A 19586-nucleotide genomic window follows, 5' to 3' on the forward strand; every position below is an offset into this window, starting at 1 on the left:
TTTTTTTAATAGCCTATTTGTGTGTCCCACTGCTGGGCAAAGGCCTCCCCTCTAGCTTTCCAATCCTCCCTGTGCTGAGCAAGGTCCCGCTTTTAATAAATAAAAAACACAACTTTAAAACGGTATTAAAATAATTCGGGTCCACATTAAGCCCAACCATTAGTTGACTCAAAGAACTATCCACTATATAACATACAACTTAAATGTAGAATCGATGCTAACCTGATTTCGAGTACAAAATTTGTAGAAATGAGCTTATGTTTCAACCTTCCCCATTTTATCGATATCGATAAGAATTGCAAGCGTGTAGCGTACTACACTATTTAAATCAGTTATGTTGGTATTATGGTTCCTTGACAGTTCTTTGTCGTAGATTTTGGTAATGATTTGCGAAACAAACTTTTTCCACTCGCTAGTATGGAAGTCCGGTCTCTTAAAACGTAGTGATTATATGCTCTTTGCTTCTGTCTGTATGACATTTCGTATACCGAGCATAGTTCAGCGTGTTTCTCATTATTTTTCATTTTTATCACCTAATGTATTTGCTTAAATAAAAACAAGCTAATGCTATCGAACTAGTTATTTGTGTTTATTCAGCCTAGCACATTTCGAACAGCCCAATGGATGTTGATATTCTGCTTGACAATAAAGAATACTTGTATGGTAAATATAATCTTATTATTACAAACATCTTTTTTCCGGCTTTGTTTCTATTACTATAATAACAATGCGCTTATATTGTTACATTGCGACATCTTCTCACGCGCTCTATTATTTTCTGAGCCTACTGCGTAACAGTTTAATGTGTGATGTTATTACCAAGTAATTATCGCAATAAATATTTTAAATACAATATCCGCAACATACGTGGTTTTTACACGTTATTTGCCCTTGAACACTATTTACACGCATGCTTGCACCTGGGGAAATAGTATTTATGAACAGTATGTATATCAGTGAAACCTACTGATCGCCTTATCAATAGTTACTATCTTTATTTTTGTAGTAAAGTAAATGTGGTGTTACTGAATATTGTTGGTTTTGGATTTTCTAATAAAAAATGTAGTCATTTGAAGTAGTTCTTATACCAAGCTCTTAATCATATGATGTGAAGCCTTGTACAAGAATCCCTGTCTAACTTATTATTAAATTACTCGAACTGATTTAAACCTTTATAAGCCAGAGGGAATTTAATTCACACAATGGTTTTACCTTTATTTCAAAGTAATAAGGTTAATTTTAAAGCCAGAGGGAAATTATTTCTCACAAGGATTTTACCTTCATTTCAAAAGTAATAAAGTTAAATTTTAGCATAATTTCTACCATATTTACATACACATATAATAGGGTTAATTAGGCACTTCATACTAGAGGCCCATTTTACACTTGTAATATTGAATACAAGCTGTTTAAGTCTGTTTCTAACTCTTGCTAAAAGGCAGTTACAATTGTTTTACAAATTAACAATATTTGAACCCACTATTCATATTTAGTATTTAATAAGTAACACATGCAGCTTTGATGCCATGATATAAATTTAGTATGAATCTATTCATGGCGGCAAGAAAATTCTTGTTTTGATTTACTTGTCTAATAAGACAGAGTCTTAATAGATACTGTTTACCTATCTGGTAAGATAGACTTGTTGTTGATATCTATATGATGGCCTATCAGTTTGTTTTTTGAACTGACAAAACAATATAATTTATATGAAAATCAGAACAAGTGAAGTCACGGTTAAGTTACTAACTGTTAATAGTTCTATGTGATCTATAAAATAATAATAGTGTCAATAAATAAGTGCTGTCTATGTTTTCTAATAATTTCCTGGCTGGCAACTTGGCTTATTCATTTACATATTTTAAAAATGTTAATAGCCATTATAAATTCCAGGTGATGATTTTCTTGAGCAGTTAACAAAAGACTACCAATGGTCATCAGTATTGGATGCAACTGATGCGTCTCCAAGTGAGATTTTAGCAGATGCTGCTTCATTCCTTATTCCGCCAGTTTCACCAATACAGAGCATCAAATCGTCTTCCAATGATAGTAGCAATTCAGACTCAAGCAGTGATGATGACTCCAAAAAGTATGTAACTTTTAGTATGTGAGGCTGCTTCTGATTCAAGTGCTTTGTGTGACATAGCTTTGTGTTGCCCACCATACAATTTTTTTTTAGTAAAAAGATATGCTATTTTGTAAGATTTAACCTTTCGAGACCCGTGGGCTCCCTGGGTAGCCAGCTTCTAAATCCAATGATGGAATGTCACTATATTTGTCCGGGTCTCGAAAGTTTAATAGATGTTGAAGTTTCATTGAAACAAATTGTACATTTTATGGGCATCTCCAGCATTGTGTATGAAAATCTGACTTCGACTTTCATTCTTTTGTTGTTTTATCCTCCTAAGGCCCACCCACCATACAAAAATACCCGGACAAGTGTGAGTCAGACTCGCCCACCGAGGGCTACATACATTAACTATTTTAATTTTGTGCAAATTATAATTTTCAGACTTTTCCCTGTATTTGTGGTATAAGACATAAGCCTTGCCAAATTCCATAGTTCTAGGTCAATGGAAAGTAACAATAAATTTTGGTACATTTTTAGACATTAATATAAAAGTTTGATTTTTTCACAGTTGTAAGGGACTGTAGACTTGAGTATATGGTATTAATTTATTAGGAGTCTTGAGAGACAGAGAGACGGACGGACAGACAGACCGTTTTTTCCTTTTGAGGTAACCCTAAAAAACGCAATTTGAGTTTGAAATCGATAGTGAAGGAAATAAAACAAAACAACAAAAGAAATGTAACTCTGTTCCAATTGAAAATGTACTACGGGTAGGACCGTGGGCCTTACAAGGTGATAGCAGTAGTCTCTATATAGATTTCTGTGCAAATAATGGTATTCAACAAATCACTCGCGATTTTAACGCTGTAACCTCAAAACACATTTGAATTAACCACATCCTGTATACACCATTAATTTTTTTTTTTGTATTTTAGCAGCTCCTCTAACACTCGCAGAGATTCCTCTGTGTCACCATTTGATTGGATCTCCAGCTTTGAAGATGAACCGGCAAATAATTTAAATTTAGAAGATATAGAACAGTTCCTACAGAAATGTGGTATGTTTACATTTTTGTTTAAATTTATTTATTTATAAAGTGCATATTCCAAATTAGATGGTTGCATGTTGACGCGGATAGTGTGTGAAGATATATTGTCACATAGTTATGCACTTTTGCGGCTGTCACTATGCCTGTCACATTCTAACAATTATGTAAGTGCAAAAGTGACAGGCATAGTGACAAGTAATAAAAATGCGACCATGCTACAGCCCCTGTTTACTTAAAAAAAGCACACTCTGCCTCTAGTTATTCACTATTAAATTAGTATCAAATGATTTGTGAGCACTTTTGCAGAACAGATTTTTTTCATCCAATTCACTTCTAACAGATTCCTCCATCGCCGTTCCGTCATTGACTGTGCAGCCGCCAAATGTCAGGCCGCCGGAACATACCCAGGTGCGGCCGCACCACCGGCCCGTTGTGGCCATCGAGAATGGAGTCATCAAAATAGAGGTGAATTACCGTTTCCTATAGGGACCGTGCGCGTTGGAGGGTCTACCATCTTGTGGCCTGAATCGGAACCATAAACATGTACATTTACACGTCACGTGTTTTCTTGTGCATAGTAGTTTCTGCCGTCTTGTGGGCTACACCGGAACAATAAACGTCACATTTACACCTCGCGCCAAAAATCTGACGGCTCCTGTGCTGCCTCCTACAGTTCACGCACGCTCCCTATCGAATTGTTTGCTGGAGAAGGTAGATTCTCAATTTAAAATGATTCTGCTTAAAATAATTATACGGCGAAGTTAGAGATGACTGGTGAAGATGAGGGCCAGAGGACACCGGCTGCGTGTGCGTAGACGTGCACTTGTCACACGTCACGCAAGCGGTGTGCCGTCTCTCACAAGGATCTGTATAATACAACGCGCCTGTACTCGTCTACGCACACGCATCCGGTGTGCACAGGCCGTAAGTTATTTTAGAATTTTTATTTATTCATAAACTATTTTTACAACTCTTTTTATTGTTATTGTGATATTTAATGTTATTATTAAATTTTACGAAGGCGAAGTTAGAGTTTCCTACGATAGATTTTTGACAATCCTGAATTTCTATGAATTGCGGCATTGATAACGGGGTTTGATTATGGTCACGGTAATCGGGTCTCCTAGCTGCGCGCGGTGTCAGATAGTGACGTATGCTGCTTCATGTCGTCTGTGACCTTAACACGCCTGTGCAGGTGTAAATTGACAAACGCTATACGACTCCACCACACGATATAATATTGTGGCGACGTGTGTAAGAGTATGACGCCACAATCCGAACTCTCGCTCTAACTAACAGCGGTTCGTTGCTAGCATTTGCGAACGTGCGAAGTGAGCACGCATATGTAGGTATATCGCTTGCGACCCAATACCCAGCGAATGTTTATATTCGTTGCCACTGTTATTATGGTCTTATCGACATAACTGTGATTGTACTGGAATAATACTTTCCGGTGTAATTATCTGTTATCACAACGTTAAAATTTGTACGAGTAATAACGATATCACAAATTACATTTTATAGCGAAGAAAAAAAAAGAGCGTACTCCCATCTTAAAGAACGGCAACGAACTTACAAACCCTTTGGTGTTGCAGGTGTCCATGGGCGGCGGTAATCGCTTACTATCAGGTGATCCGTCTGCTCGTTTGCCTCCCGTATCATAAAAAAATAGCAAAATAAATTGGACACAAAATATATGAAAATTATAAAAAATACAAGGCAGACAATTTTTTTTTCACATCCTTAATGGACCAAATAATGGTACCATTCGATTCGACATTTATTACATGATAAATTGTATGGCAACTTTATTTATTAACTCAATATTTCACCGTTAAAATAGCAATATTCTTGATTTCCATAATTCGTCGCGTCGTCATCAATCAAGTACCATTTAGTAAGCGGCGTTTATAGGGAGTGTGCATGAGCACGAGCCCCCTGTTCATTGGCGCGAAGTGTAAATGTCAAGTTTAAGTTTCCAATGTAGCCCACAAGATGGCGGAACCTACAATGCACAAGAAAACATACGTGAACTGTAGAGAGGGCAGCACTTGCTTTAACGTGTAGTAACAATGTTACAGTCATGTGTTAGTTTATGTTTCCGATTCAGGCCACAAGATGGCACACCCTACAAAGCGCACGGTCCTTATTACGTAGAGTATTTGTATTTAGACCGCGAGCCAGGAACAATTTCCATGACTAATTGCCTCCCGGCTGAAAACTCGTGTAGTGGTTAACGGCTAGGTATAGTGAACCCTCGTGGACGTCAGCTGCCGCTCCGTTGGTGGGTTGAGGAATAGTAGCCACCGAAACACGTAAAACAAAAAAAAATTGTCATCGCCTCCCGTTTGATACTTTGTCAAATGATAGTTCAGATGCTGTTGTTAGTTAAAAAAATCCGTCAGCCGGTTATATCGCGGTGGTAAGAACATCAGCTGGGCGCACGAACATATAAAAAATAAGTGCTATCCCATATATGACAGCAATAACAAATCATGAAACTTTGCATGTAGCATTTCATCAGGCGTAAACGCCTGAATAGCCATCAACAGATTACGCAATATACACATGATGCATACTTTGCCGCAAATAAAGTGGTAAGGTGCATATTTTTTACATGTTAATTTTACAGCTGACGGTCATTCCACCGAGATAGAACCGGCTGACGGGTTTTTTTTAGTTTAAAACAGCATCTAAACTATCATCTGACAAAGTATCAGGCGGGAGGCGATGACTGACGAAATATGCTCCTGGCCCGCTGTCTAATTGCTTTATTTCTAACTTTTGTATGCAACTTATAAAAACTTGTCATTTATCCTATTATGAATAAACATTGAATTATTGTTTTAGGGAATCAAATTTGAGAGTACAACCTTAAATGAAAACTTCACGAAAATCCAACCCGTGGATAAGAATGCTTGTAAAGGTATGTAGCTAATGACAAAATGTCTCCAGATATATCGGGGTTCAATGGAACCACAATATTTGCAATGGTTAGCTGTATGCATTTGCTTTTTATGTAATGTCAGCATGTGGCTCATGAATTGATAGAAATTTAAAAAGTTTAGCCTCCTAAGTCCCATTCATCCAAAAACAAATTAACCAGCGAAATTTGAACTTATAGTGTGGGAAATAGAGTTTGTTTTGCTTTGTTTGAAAATTCGATGAAACCAAACATATGCAACTTATTCCCGTTTTCCTCGTCCGAGTGTGCCGCCTCGGCCGAGGTATGTCTACACTGGCCGTATTGTGCGTGAGGAAGTTGCTTTGCGCGTATGCTCGCTCTGTGTGGACCCGGCTATTTATTATCATGGTATACGGATAAAGTTATTATAATATACGAATAATCTCTGTTTTCTGTTTCTAGTCAATGGACGGGTACCAAACACACCAAATTATTTCAAAGTAGTCAATGAGCACAGCTCACCCACAGTCAGAGACCAAGTTGTGAACAAACAAATTAAGCTAGTAGTCGATCAGAAGAAAGTGCCCAGTTTGCTCCTGGACAAAGCTAACGTTCCGGAAAGCACGATGGGGGGCAAGATCGCTATATCTCCTTTACCTCACAAAGTCAACTACCAAAGAAAGGTTCGTGTAATTTTAAGTTTGAGCGCTGAGAAAACGGGAGAGTGTGTGCTGCAACGTGCACGTTGGGAGTTCTAGCGGACGGTGACGGAGCCTTGCGGTTCTTAACTATGTTTGATAACAATCGATTCAGCAGTTTGAAGAGTATCCGCTCTTTTCCAAAATGACACTTTTGATGAATGGCACTTTTGCCATAAAATGATTTTTTCTTTTATATTTAAAAAGCTTTAAATAACTATTAAATTGTAAATGTAAAAACTCCGTAGGAAAAAATACCAATCATAAAACAACAACCATTGAAAAGTAAAAAAATAGTAATTGTTTTGTGTTGGCCGGTTTAGGGTCGGCAACGCGCATGTAACTCCTCTGGAGTTGCAGGCGTACATAGGCTACGGAGGCTGCTTACCATCAGGCGGGCCGTATGCTTGTTTGCCACCGACGTAGTATAAAAAAAAATCTATAGATTTTTTTGTAAAGATTTATAACTTATAAACTTTATAAATTCATTTTGAACTTATATATGCCTAGGAATTTCACGATCTGCCTGATCTTACGATCGGCCGCCGACATAGATAAGTGAAAGATTTAATAATGATTCTTTAATTTTAGGTGTCACCGCCCCGAAACAATATAGTATTGTTGCCCGCGGCACCGAACACGAGTCCAAACGGAGCAGTACAGAAACCAATCACTACTGATGATAGTTCCCTAGGCTCGGTAGACTTATCTAATTTAAGTGAAGAAGAAATCAAAGCGCTGAAGAAACAGCAAAGGATGATCAAGAATCGGTAAGTGTCCGGTGACCGGTGTATCGGTGGTCGGGTAATTAATGGATAACCATATAACCACCATTTTCTGGACCAGACTAAGGTGCCCTGTCGGTAGTTAGGTTATCCGTTAATTACCGGACACCTGTATAATTTTCTAATTTTGAAAACAATCTAAGTTGCACCTTGCATTTAATCATGTAAATCATACGTTTCTATGAGTAGCGCACATCATGACGCAGTAAAAAGACAAAGAAGACTCCTAGGGTAACCATTCACTAGAAATGTCTGATTAGAAAAGTGGAGGTTGGTGCGAGGAAAAATCCACTAATTGGAACGCGGATAAAAATGAGCGCTCTCATGCCTTGGTCACTAAATTTTGACGTAAAATCTTCGCACACATCGATAGCTATATCCGTTTGTTTTCAAGCTGGCCCTTACGGCTAATTAAATAAATAGATAGATAAATAAATAATTCATTGTCTATTGTAAGTAAAACCGTACGTGCTACTTACCTGCATAAAAAAAGGTTCGGTCACCGGGCATTGAACTACAACTCCTATGGAAATTGTTATAAGATTCAAATTGAACTAGTGGAAAAATATGTTGCGAGGCTATGTGTGGCTCTTTTACGGGTACTGAGTACCGGCGAGTCGAACGCTACAGACCAGTTTAATATATGTCATTGAGAGCGCACTTACATTGGTTTTTTGAGCGTTGGACTAGCCCATGCTCAGATGTCAATTATTGTATGCAGGTGCGGTTTTACTTACAATAGACACAGTTAGCCGTAAAGGGGCTTGGACCAGTTTGAAAAGCAACGACTACACAGTTCAGCATTTAAAACAGGGTTTGGCAACCTTGTTTTACTTGCTGTTCGCGGTAAACTTTCCGGTTCTCACAAATTCTACGACATAATCTAATGATTACGACGTCTGATTAAGAAGCTGCCCGCCTTATCATCATTTTTTTTTCTAACATTACAGTGAATCAGCGTGCCAGTCCCGTCAGAAGAAGAAAGACTACGTACTTTCCCTCCAGCACCAACTGATGGAAGCTCATAACGAGATCGCGCAGCTGAGACGCGAGAACACCGAGCTCCGGAGCCAGCTAGCTCTCTGCCACCCGAGGGGCCGCAAGGTACTCATACTTCTGGCAAACACAACTTGTCGGTCAGTAAGAACTAGGAAAACTATGCATCCCTTTCTTTTGGGTGCTAGTACTAGTATAAGACAAAGACAGTATGATATTGATTTAGATTTCAATACCTCCGATACGGCATATGAACGCAGGAACTTTGAGTCGTGAAATTGTCAAAACTTCAGCTCATGTAGCTTTAGAGATTTTTGTAAAAGGGTCGAGGTTTTCTTATTTAACCAATTCATGTTCTGATGCTGTGACCGCTCTTGCGCTTTCTTTAGACGTAACCATAGAGAAATAAGTTAGCTTAGAGTGCTTACTCCATAGATAAGTTTTCTTACCAATACTCTTATGATTTTCGTAGTCGACGTCTAGCGTCAAGTAAAGGCTTTATCATTACTGCTACTTTACAATAGATGTCGCGACGAACGTAAAGTCTAATAGGTTTTCTCAGTTTCCTTGCGCACAAAATGGCCAAAGTAGACGTGCCTCGGCCGAGGCGGCGCGCGCGTTTTCTCCGCCCGAGCACGACCATGGCCGAGCCGCTCGGTGTCGGTTTATCGGCATGCTAAAAAGCGCCTCAGACAAAAGCAAAAGTTACACGAACACGCGGCCGCGCGAGACTTAGCGTTTGCCGCGCGAGGATGGGCGTTTGCCGTGCGAGGAAAATTTATTTTACTTAACAATGTTCAACTAATATAAGAATGCCTCCTCCTCGCTCACCTGACATAACTTAGTAAAAAAATACATATGCTCAAGTTAGTTTATCGACCTCTTTCATTCTCTCGCGGATTTACAAATGTAAACGATATATTAGCAATATATCTTTATTACTACAGATCCCGCGTCTGGACGGGAGGGTATTGATACCTAAGAAGAACATCGCCCTATTGTGCGCTATGGTATTCATGGTGTCGCTCAACTTCAACATTTTAGGGTGAGTAGTTTTTACAAGCTTTTATTTAACTTGCGATGTATGTATGTACGGGTCAAATCTTGCAAGTTAAATTTGACCCACTTCGCGGTTTCCGATGAAGCTGAAAATATTCATACACATATGTAAGTCGGGTGACAATGCAACATGATACCATAAAGCTAATCTGATGATGAAGACAGGAGGTGGCCATAGTAACTTTGTAATAAAACAACGCAACCTAACTATGTTTGGGGTTTTTAGAATTGTCTCGATGAGTATTAGTTGCCTGTGGTAAGAAAAGTACAGTCAGCGATAAAAGCTTGTACTAATTTTTTTTTTTTTTAGCATAAACGCATTTTCAACGAAGTAATGCTAAATGTTTGGTTTCAGGTGGGGTTCTAAACCGCTGATGGGGCCTACTGCCCCTCACGTCGCCACCAGACACTTATTGTGGTCAGAGGATAGCAAAGAAGTCCCCGAACCAGGTAAAATCAATACGGGCAAATGTGGCTGGCCTTCACATTGGGGCCTGTTTACACATTGATTAGTGTTTTTTGCGATTTCATACATTTGCTATAGTCGTTCGTTTCGTAGCTGGCCCCGTGTAACATGGCAAACCTGCATGGTGCAGTCACCGCGCGCACTGGCCGGTATGCCCTTTTTCGTTCGTCTTTTGTTTTCTAGGGGGAAATTGGCTCGATAATTTGAAGGCGTATCGCACAAATCAAATTACATTTATCTAATGTTATTAAAGCTTAAACGCTCTATTGTTATTTAAAAAAAGAATTCTTACTTAATGGGCTGCCTCTAACGCAGGTAAAGATTGTATATATGTAAAATAGTTTAAGTTCTGCTTGTGTTTTAACCTAATCCAAGTCTTATTTGTACGTCACTGGTTCTTGTAACAGAATGAGGCTTGGGTTAGGTTCCGACCCGAAATTTAAGAACGCACGATTGTTGCAGCCCTTTCTTCTTATCTAAAATTGAGGACTACTTATTTCTTGATAATTGCTGCTGAAGTTTTCATCTGCTTGCGCCTGGTGGGCCCGCGTAGCCTTCAGTAGCACCTGCTGCCAGTATTCATCGTTTGGCTCGATGAAGATTCAAGAATGTTAAGGCCAGTGACGATATTTTATTGTTTTGGTGTAGAGTTGCGTACTGACAGATATTAGTTTATTTTATTGTACATATTTTTTTACAATTATATTTTTACTGTAAGAACCTGTTTTCATTTAGTTATTACCGCTTTAGTTAGCCGGTTACACCCGAACGGCTAATCCTTTGTCTATTGTAAGTAAAACCGCACGTGATACTTACCTGCATACAAATAGTTTCGTTCTCTTTTACCGGTTATCGAATTACGACTTTATGGGAATTGTAATAATATTAAATATGAACTAATGGAAAATATGTTGCAAGGCTGTGTGTGGTCCCTTTACGGTTACTGTGTGCCGGCGAGTCGAACGCTACAGAACCAGTATAAAATGTGTCATCGAGATGCGTAACAAAGGCGCGTTATCGGAGAGCGCACTTACAATGGTTTTTAACCGACTTCAAGAATTGAAAAGGAGGAGGTTATCAAAATTGTATGTTTTTTTTGCGTCAGACTAGCCCGGGCTCAGGTGACAGTTAGATTTATTTTTTGCAGGTAGTAGCATGTGCGGTGTTACTTACAATAGACAAGATTATCCCTTCGGGGCCAGCTACAAAACGAACGACTATACTTGCGTTTAGTGGCAAATGTATGAACTCCCAATAAACACCAATCATGTAATCAATGTGTAATCAGGCTCGAATGTGATGGCTAGCCACATTTACCCGTAATGATAAGGTCATTGAACTTTCATTATATTGTACACTCTTGGTTTTTTATTCTACAGAGTAAAATTACTGTCCAAAATAAACAATATATAGTCGCTTTTCGGTGAAGGAAAACATCGTGAGGAAACCGGAATAATCCCAATAAGGTCTAGATACCCTCTGGGTTGAAAAGTTAGATGGTAGTCGTTTTCGTAAAAACTAGTGCCTACGCCAATTCTTGGGATTCGTTGCCATGCGAACCCCAGGCTCTAGTGAGCCGTGGCAAAAAGCCAGGATAACGTGAGGAAGATGATGAAAAAATATTTTTAATCCCACCAAACAGATTGTAGATGAGGTGTAAAGTTTAAGAAAAAAATGTTCCGGCCATTTTAACAGTCTAACTATATGGCGGTGCACGGCTCCATATGTTTTGTGTACTGAATTGTCAAGCGTTAACTTTTGACACCCAGAGTTGCCAAGTAGATACTAGTTGTAGCCTACATACAATCTGTATTATTCTTGAATAAAACAACGTCTAGAGTCTTCAGTGGTGGCGTATTTTATATAAATCCTTTACTTAAAAATAGTAACATATTTTAGGAAAGGAGCGAGATGCAGTACGTGTAGCTGTCAATAGCGAAAAGTGTCGGGGTCAATGTCATAGCTGTCAGCGACTATTTTGTTAAGGCGGCGTCACACTCTATATATTAAGGTGGCTTTACACTCTGCTACACAATCAACCAGTAACACGATTTAATTTCAATCAACATTTCAGCATTTCAAGATGTTTCAAACCAGAGCGCCTACGGCCCTGACTGTCAGAACGTAACAGTGAAAGACACGGGGCACATCAACCAGAACGAGAGCATCAGGCTTGCGGGCGAGCTGAAGCGGTGGATCGGACGCGGCAAGACCCTTAACTGGACGAACAATGAAGCCAAACCAAAGAAGAGGGCTAGTCGGTACTTCGCTGATAATAAAGTTACTGGTGAGTTCAAAATTATGCTATGTGAACACTTGCTGACATGGGGCACATCAATCAGAAGGGGAGCATCAGGTTTGCGAGTGAGCTGAAGCGGTGGATCGGTCGCGGTAAGACCCGCAATTGGATCAAAAATTAACTGATTTTATAATAGCAAAGTACTGATTAGTCGGTATTTTTCTGATAATAAAGTCACTGGTGAGTTCAAAATTATGCACTGGGAAACTTGTTGACATGGGGCACATCAATCAGAAGGGGAGCATCAGGCTTGCGAGTGAGCTGGAGACTTGATCGGACGCGGTAAGACCCGTAATTTAACCAAAAATTAACTGATTTTATAATCAGCAAATTACTGATTAGTCGGTATTTTTCTGATAATAAAGTCACTGGTGAGTTCAAAATTATGCACTGGGAAACTTGTCGACATGGGGCACATCAATCAGAAGGGGAGCATCAGGCTTGCGAGTGAGCTGAAGACTTGATCGGACGCGGTAAGACCCGTAATTAAACCAAAAATTAACTGATTTTATAATCAGCAAAGTACTGATTAGTCGGTATTTTTCTGATAATAAAGTTACTGGTGAGTTCTAATTATACACTGTACTGTTGATTGACACGGGGCACATAAATCAGTATAATGGTTGGTTAAACCGGTGGTATAAGCCAGTAAATAATCGGGCCAAATCAACAGAACCAGAACATCAGGCTCGCGGGTGAGCAGAAGCATTGAATCGGACCCGGCAAGCTCCTTTGTACCAAAACCATGCGAATTGACGTACGATAACCAAAATTGAGTGTCTGTCCCGAAATTGACTCAATCTTTTAATAACAAAGAGGCTTGAATCGTAATATAATGTTATGAAAGGTTAGATTTGACAAATTTGCGCGTCATCGTGGATGACACGAACTATAAGTTAATTCCAGTTAGTTCACTTTAATTCAATATGTTTACATTTTTCTAGGTCTCTTCGGTCCATACAAGCTGTACAACAAGCTGAACCTGGACGGTAATTTCTACGAGAAGCCGCGCCTCCGCCGCATGAGACGGGGAAAGGAGCTGGAGTTCGGCACCGCTATGATGGACTACGAAACTCTTTACCCGAAGGTGAGTCTCTTTTACTAACGTTTGTAATAACCGGCCAATGCTTGATTAGATAAGGATAAAAGGCATTTATTCGTGACAATTACAATCCATGTACGAACAGGTAAGACAACAAGAAATGAAACATTAGGTGCGCATCAATGGACCCAACTCAGCATAATAGTAGCTTTAAGCTAGCGCTGATCTACCGTTTTAAATCAGTCTCTGTTTAATTAGTTGATTACCCCCCGCTCTCCATTCCCATCGTAATGTTATAACCTGTTTTTCTCAAACTTGCTATGAAATGTTGACGTGTTTTACATCAAATTAGGTCCGGAAATACTATATATGTAAAAAAAAAAAACATATAGCCTTACACACCTAGACCTGTAAAGCGACCTTCTTTTCGTTACAAGCGTTTATATAATTTTTTATTATTATTATTATTTAACTTGCCCTGTTAGTATGTATGGGACAAATCTTGCAAGTTAAATTTGACCCACTTCCCGGTTTCTGATGAAGCTGAAAATTTGCATACATATGTAAGTCGGGTGACAATGCAATATTATGGTACCATCAAGCTGATCTGATGATGGAAACAGGAGGTAGCCATAGGAACTCTGTGATAAAACAACGCAACCTAATTGTGTTTGGGGTTTTTAGAATTGTCTCGATGAGTATTAGTTGCCTGTGGAAAAAAAAGTACAGTCAGCGATAAAAGCTTGTACCAAAATTAAATTTTTGCCAAAACTTATTTTTGTGACACAAAGTCTTGGCATTCAACCATCAATAGATAGTAGTAGATTCGTAATTTGTTTTTAGCCGTGTAAACCTACGAATAAAACAAATTAACTAAAAATTTTTTTTTTCACTTTAGTTGAGAAAAGCACTTTAGTCATACAAATCATGAAATAATACATTACTATTGAGGCCGAAGGGTTGCAGGCTAAGTAGATATAGATACGCAGCTGGCAACCCCGTTTCTCACCGAGATTGGTATAGTGCTTTTCTAAAATATGCAATGAAATAAATAAAAAATAGTCTATTTGTTTTATTCGTAGATTTACACAGCTAAAAACAAATTACGAATCTACTGCTATTTGATGCTTGAATACCAAGACATTGTGTCACAATTTGACGTTTAACAAAAGAAGGTTGCTTTACAGGCCTAGGCGTGTAAGGCTGTACGAAAGTCCTTTACATATCATCTTCACTCATCGCACCGGATACAAATTTCATTGCAAGTTTGAGAAAAACATCCTCCTTTCCTCGTTCGAAGGTGAAGCCTGACTACGAGTACGGTGACTTTGGCGAGTGGAACGCACTGCTCCGCGCGCTACACCGCCGCGACGACACGTTCTACGTCGTCGGCGTGGGCAAGGGAGAGCACCTGCTGTTGCCGGCCGTGTCGCACAACGTCACCACGCCGCCCAAGATGGCGCTCATACTCCCCGCTAAGACCGGCAACGGTAAGTCCACATTAGTGTAGACACACCTGTGAGGGCGAGGGAGAGCGCCTGCTGTTGCCGGCCGTGTCGCACAACGTCACCACGCCGCCCAAGATGGCGCTCATACTCCCCGCTAAGACCGGCAACGGTAAGTCCACATTAGTGTAGACACACCTGTGAGGGCGAGGGAGAGCGCCTGCTGTTGCCGGCCGTGTCGCACAACGTCACCACGCCGCCCAAGATGGCGCTCATACTCCCCGCTAAGACCGGCAACGGTAAGTCCACATTAGTGTAGACACACCTGTGAGGGCGAGGGAGAGCGCCTGCTGTTGCCGGCCGTGTCGCACAACGTCACCACGCCGCCCAAGATGGCGCTCATACTACCCGCTAAGACCGACAAGGGTGAGCCCACATTCGTTCATGCGACAAATGATAAAATCATATCAAACATCCAAAAATACTTTTTCTGTACTTTATAAATATGAATGGCTAAATACTTCGTTAATATTTTCCAGATTCGACAATGACTGACCACGTAACACTAATGCAGATTGATTGCTCCGTGGTCAACACCACCCTCGTCCAACTAAAGTCCGAAGCCCTGCCCAAGAGCATCAGAGCGAAGAACGGCCAGGTAAAGCCCGCTGTCTACCCCTCCAAGCCCGACAAGAAACATTTCTACAACAAAAGGATGCCAGATAGTGTCGATATACTCCATAATATAAGCAATAATATATCCAACTACCCAGTAAACCAGAAACATGATAAAAACTTAGATTTAAGCAAGGACGATTTCTTCGCCCAATATTTATTATCAAAATACGAAGAAACTAAGGGTGATACAAAACAGGCTAATAGTAATAAAACAGAGGAAAATAAAACACAGAAGACGAGCTCCGTCTGATATTTTTTTAAATGAAGGGTCAAGTGACAGAAAACCTTTGTTAAGGTGTGGTTTCTATATGGTGGGAAGAGTTTTGGTTCTAGACATACTATTGATTCTGTTGGTTTATTTCCATGTCATTTGTTCACACGTTTATTTTATTTAGTACTGTCGCTTAGAACTATTTGGAATCACTGTGCTTATTGGGAGGGTGATGTTTCGGCCAATGAGATTTGTTGAATGTTTGATACTTTTACGAATATACAACGTGACCCTAGCATTTTAACAAAGGCGGAAATCACACAGGATTGCTTTTTGGTATGTCTTAATTACCTAAGATGTGCCCAGCCGAGTTTCTTGCCGGTCCCATATTGGGATACCCTCCCACAATTTAGGAGGGATTTGAATCTTCTCGGGTCAGAGGTGTAGGGTTAGAGCCGGCGTAGCTTTATTTTACTTTCTTAAGCGCATTGAAATATGCCTACTTGGAAAATAATAATTTAGTTTAATAAAATATCTAAATTTTCTAACCATTTACCCCCTTATTCATAAACGGGTACTAAAGTTACGATGCCGCTAATCATCGTTTGTCCCTTTCCATCATACCAAAACGTAGGTAAGGGACAAATGATGATTAGCGGCATCGTAACTTTAGTTCACGTTTATGAATAAGGGGGTTAAAGTATAATGTTGCAAATCAATTTGTAAACTATTAATTTCTTCGTACACTGCAGCGAATATTATATGTCGCAATATTTATCAGTACTTACCATAACTAACATTTACCTATAATGTTTGTCCAGAGACTAAGGGCAATATAATAACTAATAAGATTGTAAAGTGTATAGTTCCAATTTTCACAAATAGTCCAAGTCGACAGTACTTATTTGGTTTTGCACATTTAGTAGTGTCGCACTGTATTTTCATAACTTTATTTAATAAGCCTATATCATTTTCCTGGGATACTTCCTTTCTATGCTATTAATAGTTTGTTTGATTTGTAAATTAATATAATATATAGTGCTATTAGCATGTTGTGATTGTTGCAATAAACATTGTTTTAGTCTTAAAAATAATTATGTTAAAATGATTGACTAGTATTTTATACGGCCACCAATCTTAATATTATACGGTGGCTTGAAATACTTCCATGGGTGTATCGTAATGGGTTTTTATATACGTATAGAATTTTGATCAATATTAGTTTAACACATGCGTAGAAATTAAGGGAATATAAAATTGAATATTGTTTTACCAAATTAACCGACTTAGGTGTACACCTTAAGGCTACTTGCGCCATCCAGGGTTAGCCACTAACTCGGGGTTAACCGGTTAAACCCGGGTTTACCAGTACAATTTAACAAACAAAAAAAATCCATTTATTCAGCAAGTAGGCCACCACTTTTACATGTCAAATTTTTACAATCATAAAAATAATAAAATATAATTACAAATATGGAATCAATTAAATATTAGATACTTTATTAGAGATATATACAGTCTCTTAATGTCGAATTACACAAAAAACTATGATGAAAAAATACAAACAACAAATACTAAAATCCTTTAGAGATGTAAAAGTCTCTTAGTGTCAGAGATAAAATATAATTTTAAATACGATTATTAAAATATCCTTAGAGATGTAAAGGGTCTGCAAGATATAACATAAAAAACATGAAATTAACAAACATACAAGAACCGAATGAAGTTTCTCACACATAACATAACATGTAGCCCGTGTAAGCTTAAACAGACCGGTCTCCACAAACTGCACCCGTTCACGAGTATGACGCGTGTCTCAGCCATCGCCTCCCTCAACTTTCATTCGGGAAAGTGGCGACCCGATCAACGACGCCACCATAAGCAAAGACTTAAGCGATTAAGGAACGAACCCCTGTGTTAACAGTTAACTCCGAGTTAGTGGCTAACCCTGGATGGTGTAAGTGGCTTTCATTGATGGTTCAGGATACAAATGTTCTATTTAGATTGTTAGTATACAAGACTTACAAATCTAGTTCTTAGAGAAACATACAAATATGACTAAAATTGTAACATTCTATTGTTCGAGTGTTCATGTTTATTATTTAGATGCATATATTCCTATTATAAATAGGATATTATTTATGAAACATAAGAGGATTTTAGCCAGGGCAATATCATGAAGAATGTCATGAGGTATAGTTTGTCGAGAAAGTTAACTCGTTCCAACATTGGTTCTTTATTGTATTGCAAATTGCAAACCAGAGACAAAAAAACTGCAGAGCTATAGTAGATTGTTAACTAAGGGATGAAATGGTACCTTTCATCCGAGTTAAACACCAAAGAAAAATGCGGCGTAAAAAATTCTGAACGGCGTCTCCAGTATGCGGTTTTTGATACAATAGTGGATAGACGTACGAAAAGAGTTCACTTTAGAAGCGATATTTACATGCTAGCTTACAAGCCTTATTGATCCCATAATCTTGTACAATATATTACCGATCTCAGGATAGTTATCCATTCTATGTTTAATGTGTATAATTTGTTCATGTATACTGATTAATGCGAAACGGCAACTGAGACTATAACAGCAGAGAATAATTACATTTGTATGTTTTGTAGACAGTCAGGTTTGAATTACAAGGTTTTTCCTACTTACATAAACGTGGTGGTGGACGAGTCAATTTGACGTCTGACTTTTAAACCGGAGGTCGCGGGTTCAAATGCTAGCCGGTAAGTTTTTCGGAACTTATGTACGGAATATAATTTGATATTTATGTACCACTTGGTTTGTGGTGAAGGAAAACGTGAGCAAGACTGCATGCATTTGCAAAAAAAATTCAAAGGTGTATGTGAAATATCCAACCTGCATTGGGCCAGCGTGGGGACTGATAGCCCAAGTCCTCTCACGCATTGGAAGAGGCATGTGCCCGGCAATAGGACTGTGGGAATAATGTACAGTCAGCGTCAAATACTTTGTAGCAACCAAAGTAGCCAAATAGTTCGGTACACCATATATTTAGTATGGTGTACCGAACTATTTGACCACTTTGACTGCTAAAAAGTATTTGACGCTGACTGTACATAAATACAGTTAGCGCAAAGTTTCTTTTTTTTCAGGTTTTACTGAATGCACTTTTGTTGATAATTTTTATTTCAATATGGTGTAGCGAATGCATTTTCACTTGTACCCATTCCCTGTGTTTCACATATTGCATTTATTTTAACAAGTTTTAGTATTTTATGTGCACAAAATTTATTTATTTATTAATTTATCTTTAATATTATTTACGTTACCAAAATATTCTTGTACTTTCATTTGTTTGTGTTATATTTTAATAATTATACTATTTAATATCATATTTCCAATATGTTTTATAACACCAGCTTTGGGCAATAATAATCTTAATTCAATTGGATAAGTTATCAAATGTAATTAACATTTATCTAAAAGTGTTAACACCAAGTAAATATTCTATTGTCCACAACGAGAGTGAAATAAAGATATATCAAATACCCTAGTGGTTTTATTTGATCTTATTATTTTTGCTGCTTTATTATCACAGGTATAAAGTATCAAATCTAACCATTATATAAAATACACCGGCAAATAAATCTGAACAGTGTTTAGCTTTTTAACACACATGGCATGCCGTGGATTTTTGTACAAAGAAAAGAATATACATTTTAGAAAATGGCTAAAAGATTGTCAACAAAATTCGACCAGATAAACGGTTGTTCGTTCACCCCAAAGAGCATATAATCACTAGTTCACCCTTGGAGTAAGTAAAGGCTGAGACTCAAACTTTTTAAAGCAACTTGCTCTTCTATTGGTTTTCTTGTTTTCTTCCTTTTATAATATCCATCATGTGCAAGCGTTTTGCTC

General features: G+C 38.5%; 1 protein-coding gene across 2 annotated transcripts; it reads left to right on the forward strand.

Moving 5' to 3' along the window:
• Positions 1–452: 452 nt before the first annotated feature.
• Positions 453–19216, forward strand: LOC133524172 (uncharacterized). Of its 2 annotated transcripts, none has more exons than XM_061860042.1 (14): positions 453–663; positions 1894–2089; positions 3007–3128; positions 3460–3584; positions 5970–6045; positions 6487–6707; positions 7314–7492; positions 8458–8611; positions 9451–9548; positions 9918–10012; positions 12103–12315; positions 13272–13414; positions 14670–14859; positions 15354–19216. In XM_061860042.1, exons 1-14 carry the CDS (start codon positions 621–623, stop codon positions 15740–15742), a joined length of 2244 nt encoding a protein of 747 aa, XP_061716026.1. In that variant the 5' UTR covers positions 453–620; the 3' UTR covers positions 15743–19216. The 2 variants fall into 2 exon arrangements, with proteins under 2 accessions (XP_061716026.1, XP_061716034.1); XM_061860050.1 differs by having other exon boundaries at positions 3010–3128.
• Positions 19217–19586: the final 370 nt, after the last annotated feature.

The sequence above is a fragment of the Cydia pomonella genome, chromosome 1 (genome assembly GCF_033807575.1).
Source record: "Cydia pomonella isolate Wapato2018A chromosome 1, ilCydPomo1, whole genome shotgun sequence".
In the NCBI taxonomy this organism is placed as follows: Eukaryota; Metazoa; Arthropoda; class Insecta; order Lepidoptera; family Tortricidae; genus Cydia; species Cydia pomonella.

Bases quoted from the DNA above. Each gene is read 5' to 3' on its own strand.
- LOC133524172 (XM_061860042.1), top strand. From the start codon at position 621: ATGGATGTTGATATTCTGCTTGACAATAAAGAATACTTGTATG. The intron at 7,493-8,457 runs GTAAGTGTCCGG...CTAACATTACAG, and splicing joins CAAAGGATGATCAAGAATCG to TGAATCAGCGTGCCAGTCCC. The intron at 8,612-9,450 runs GTACTCATACTT...TTATTACTACAG, and splicing joins GCCACCCGAGGGGCCGCAAG to ATCCCGCGTCTGGACGGGAG.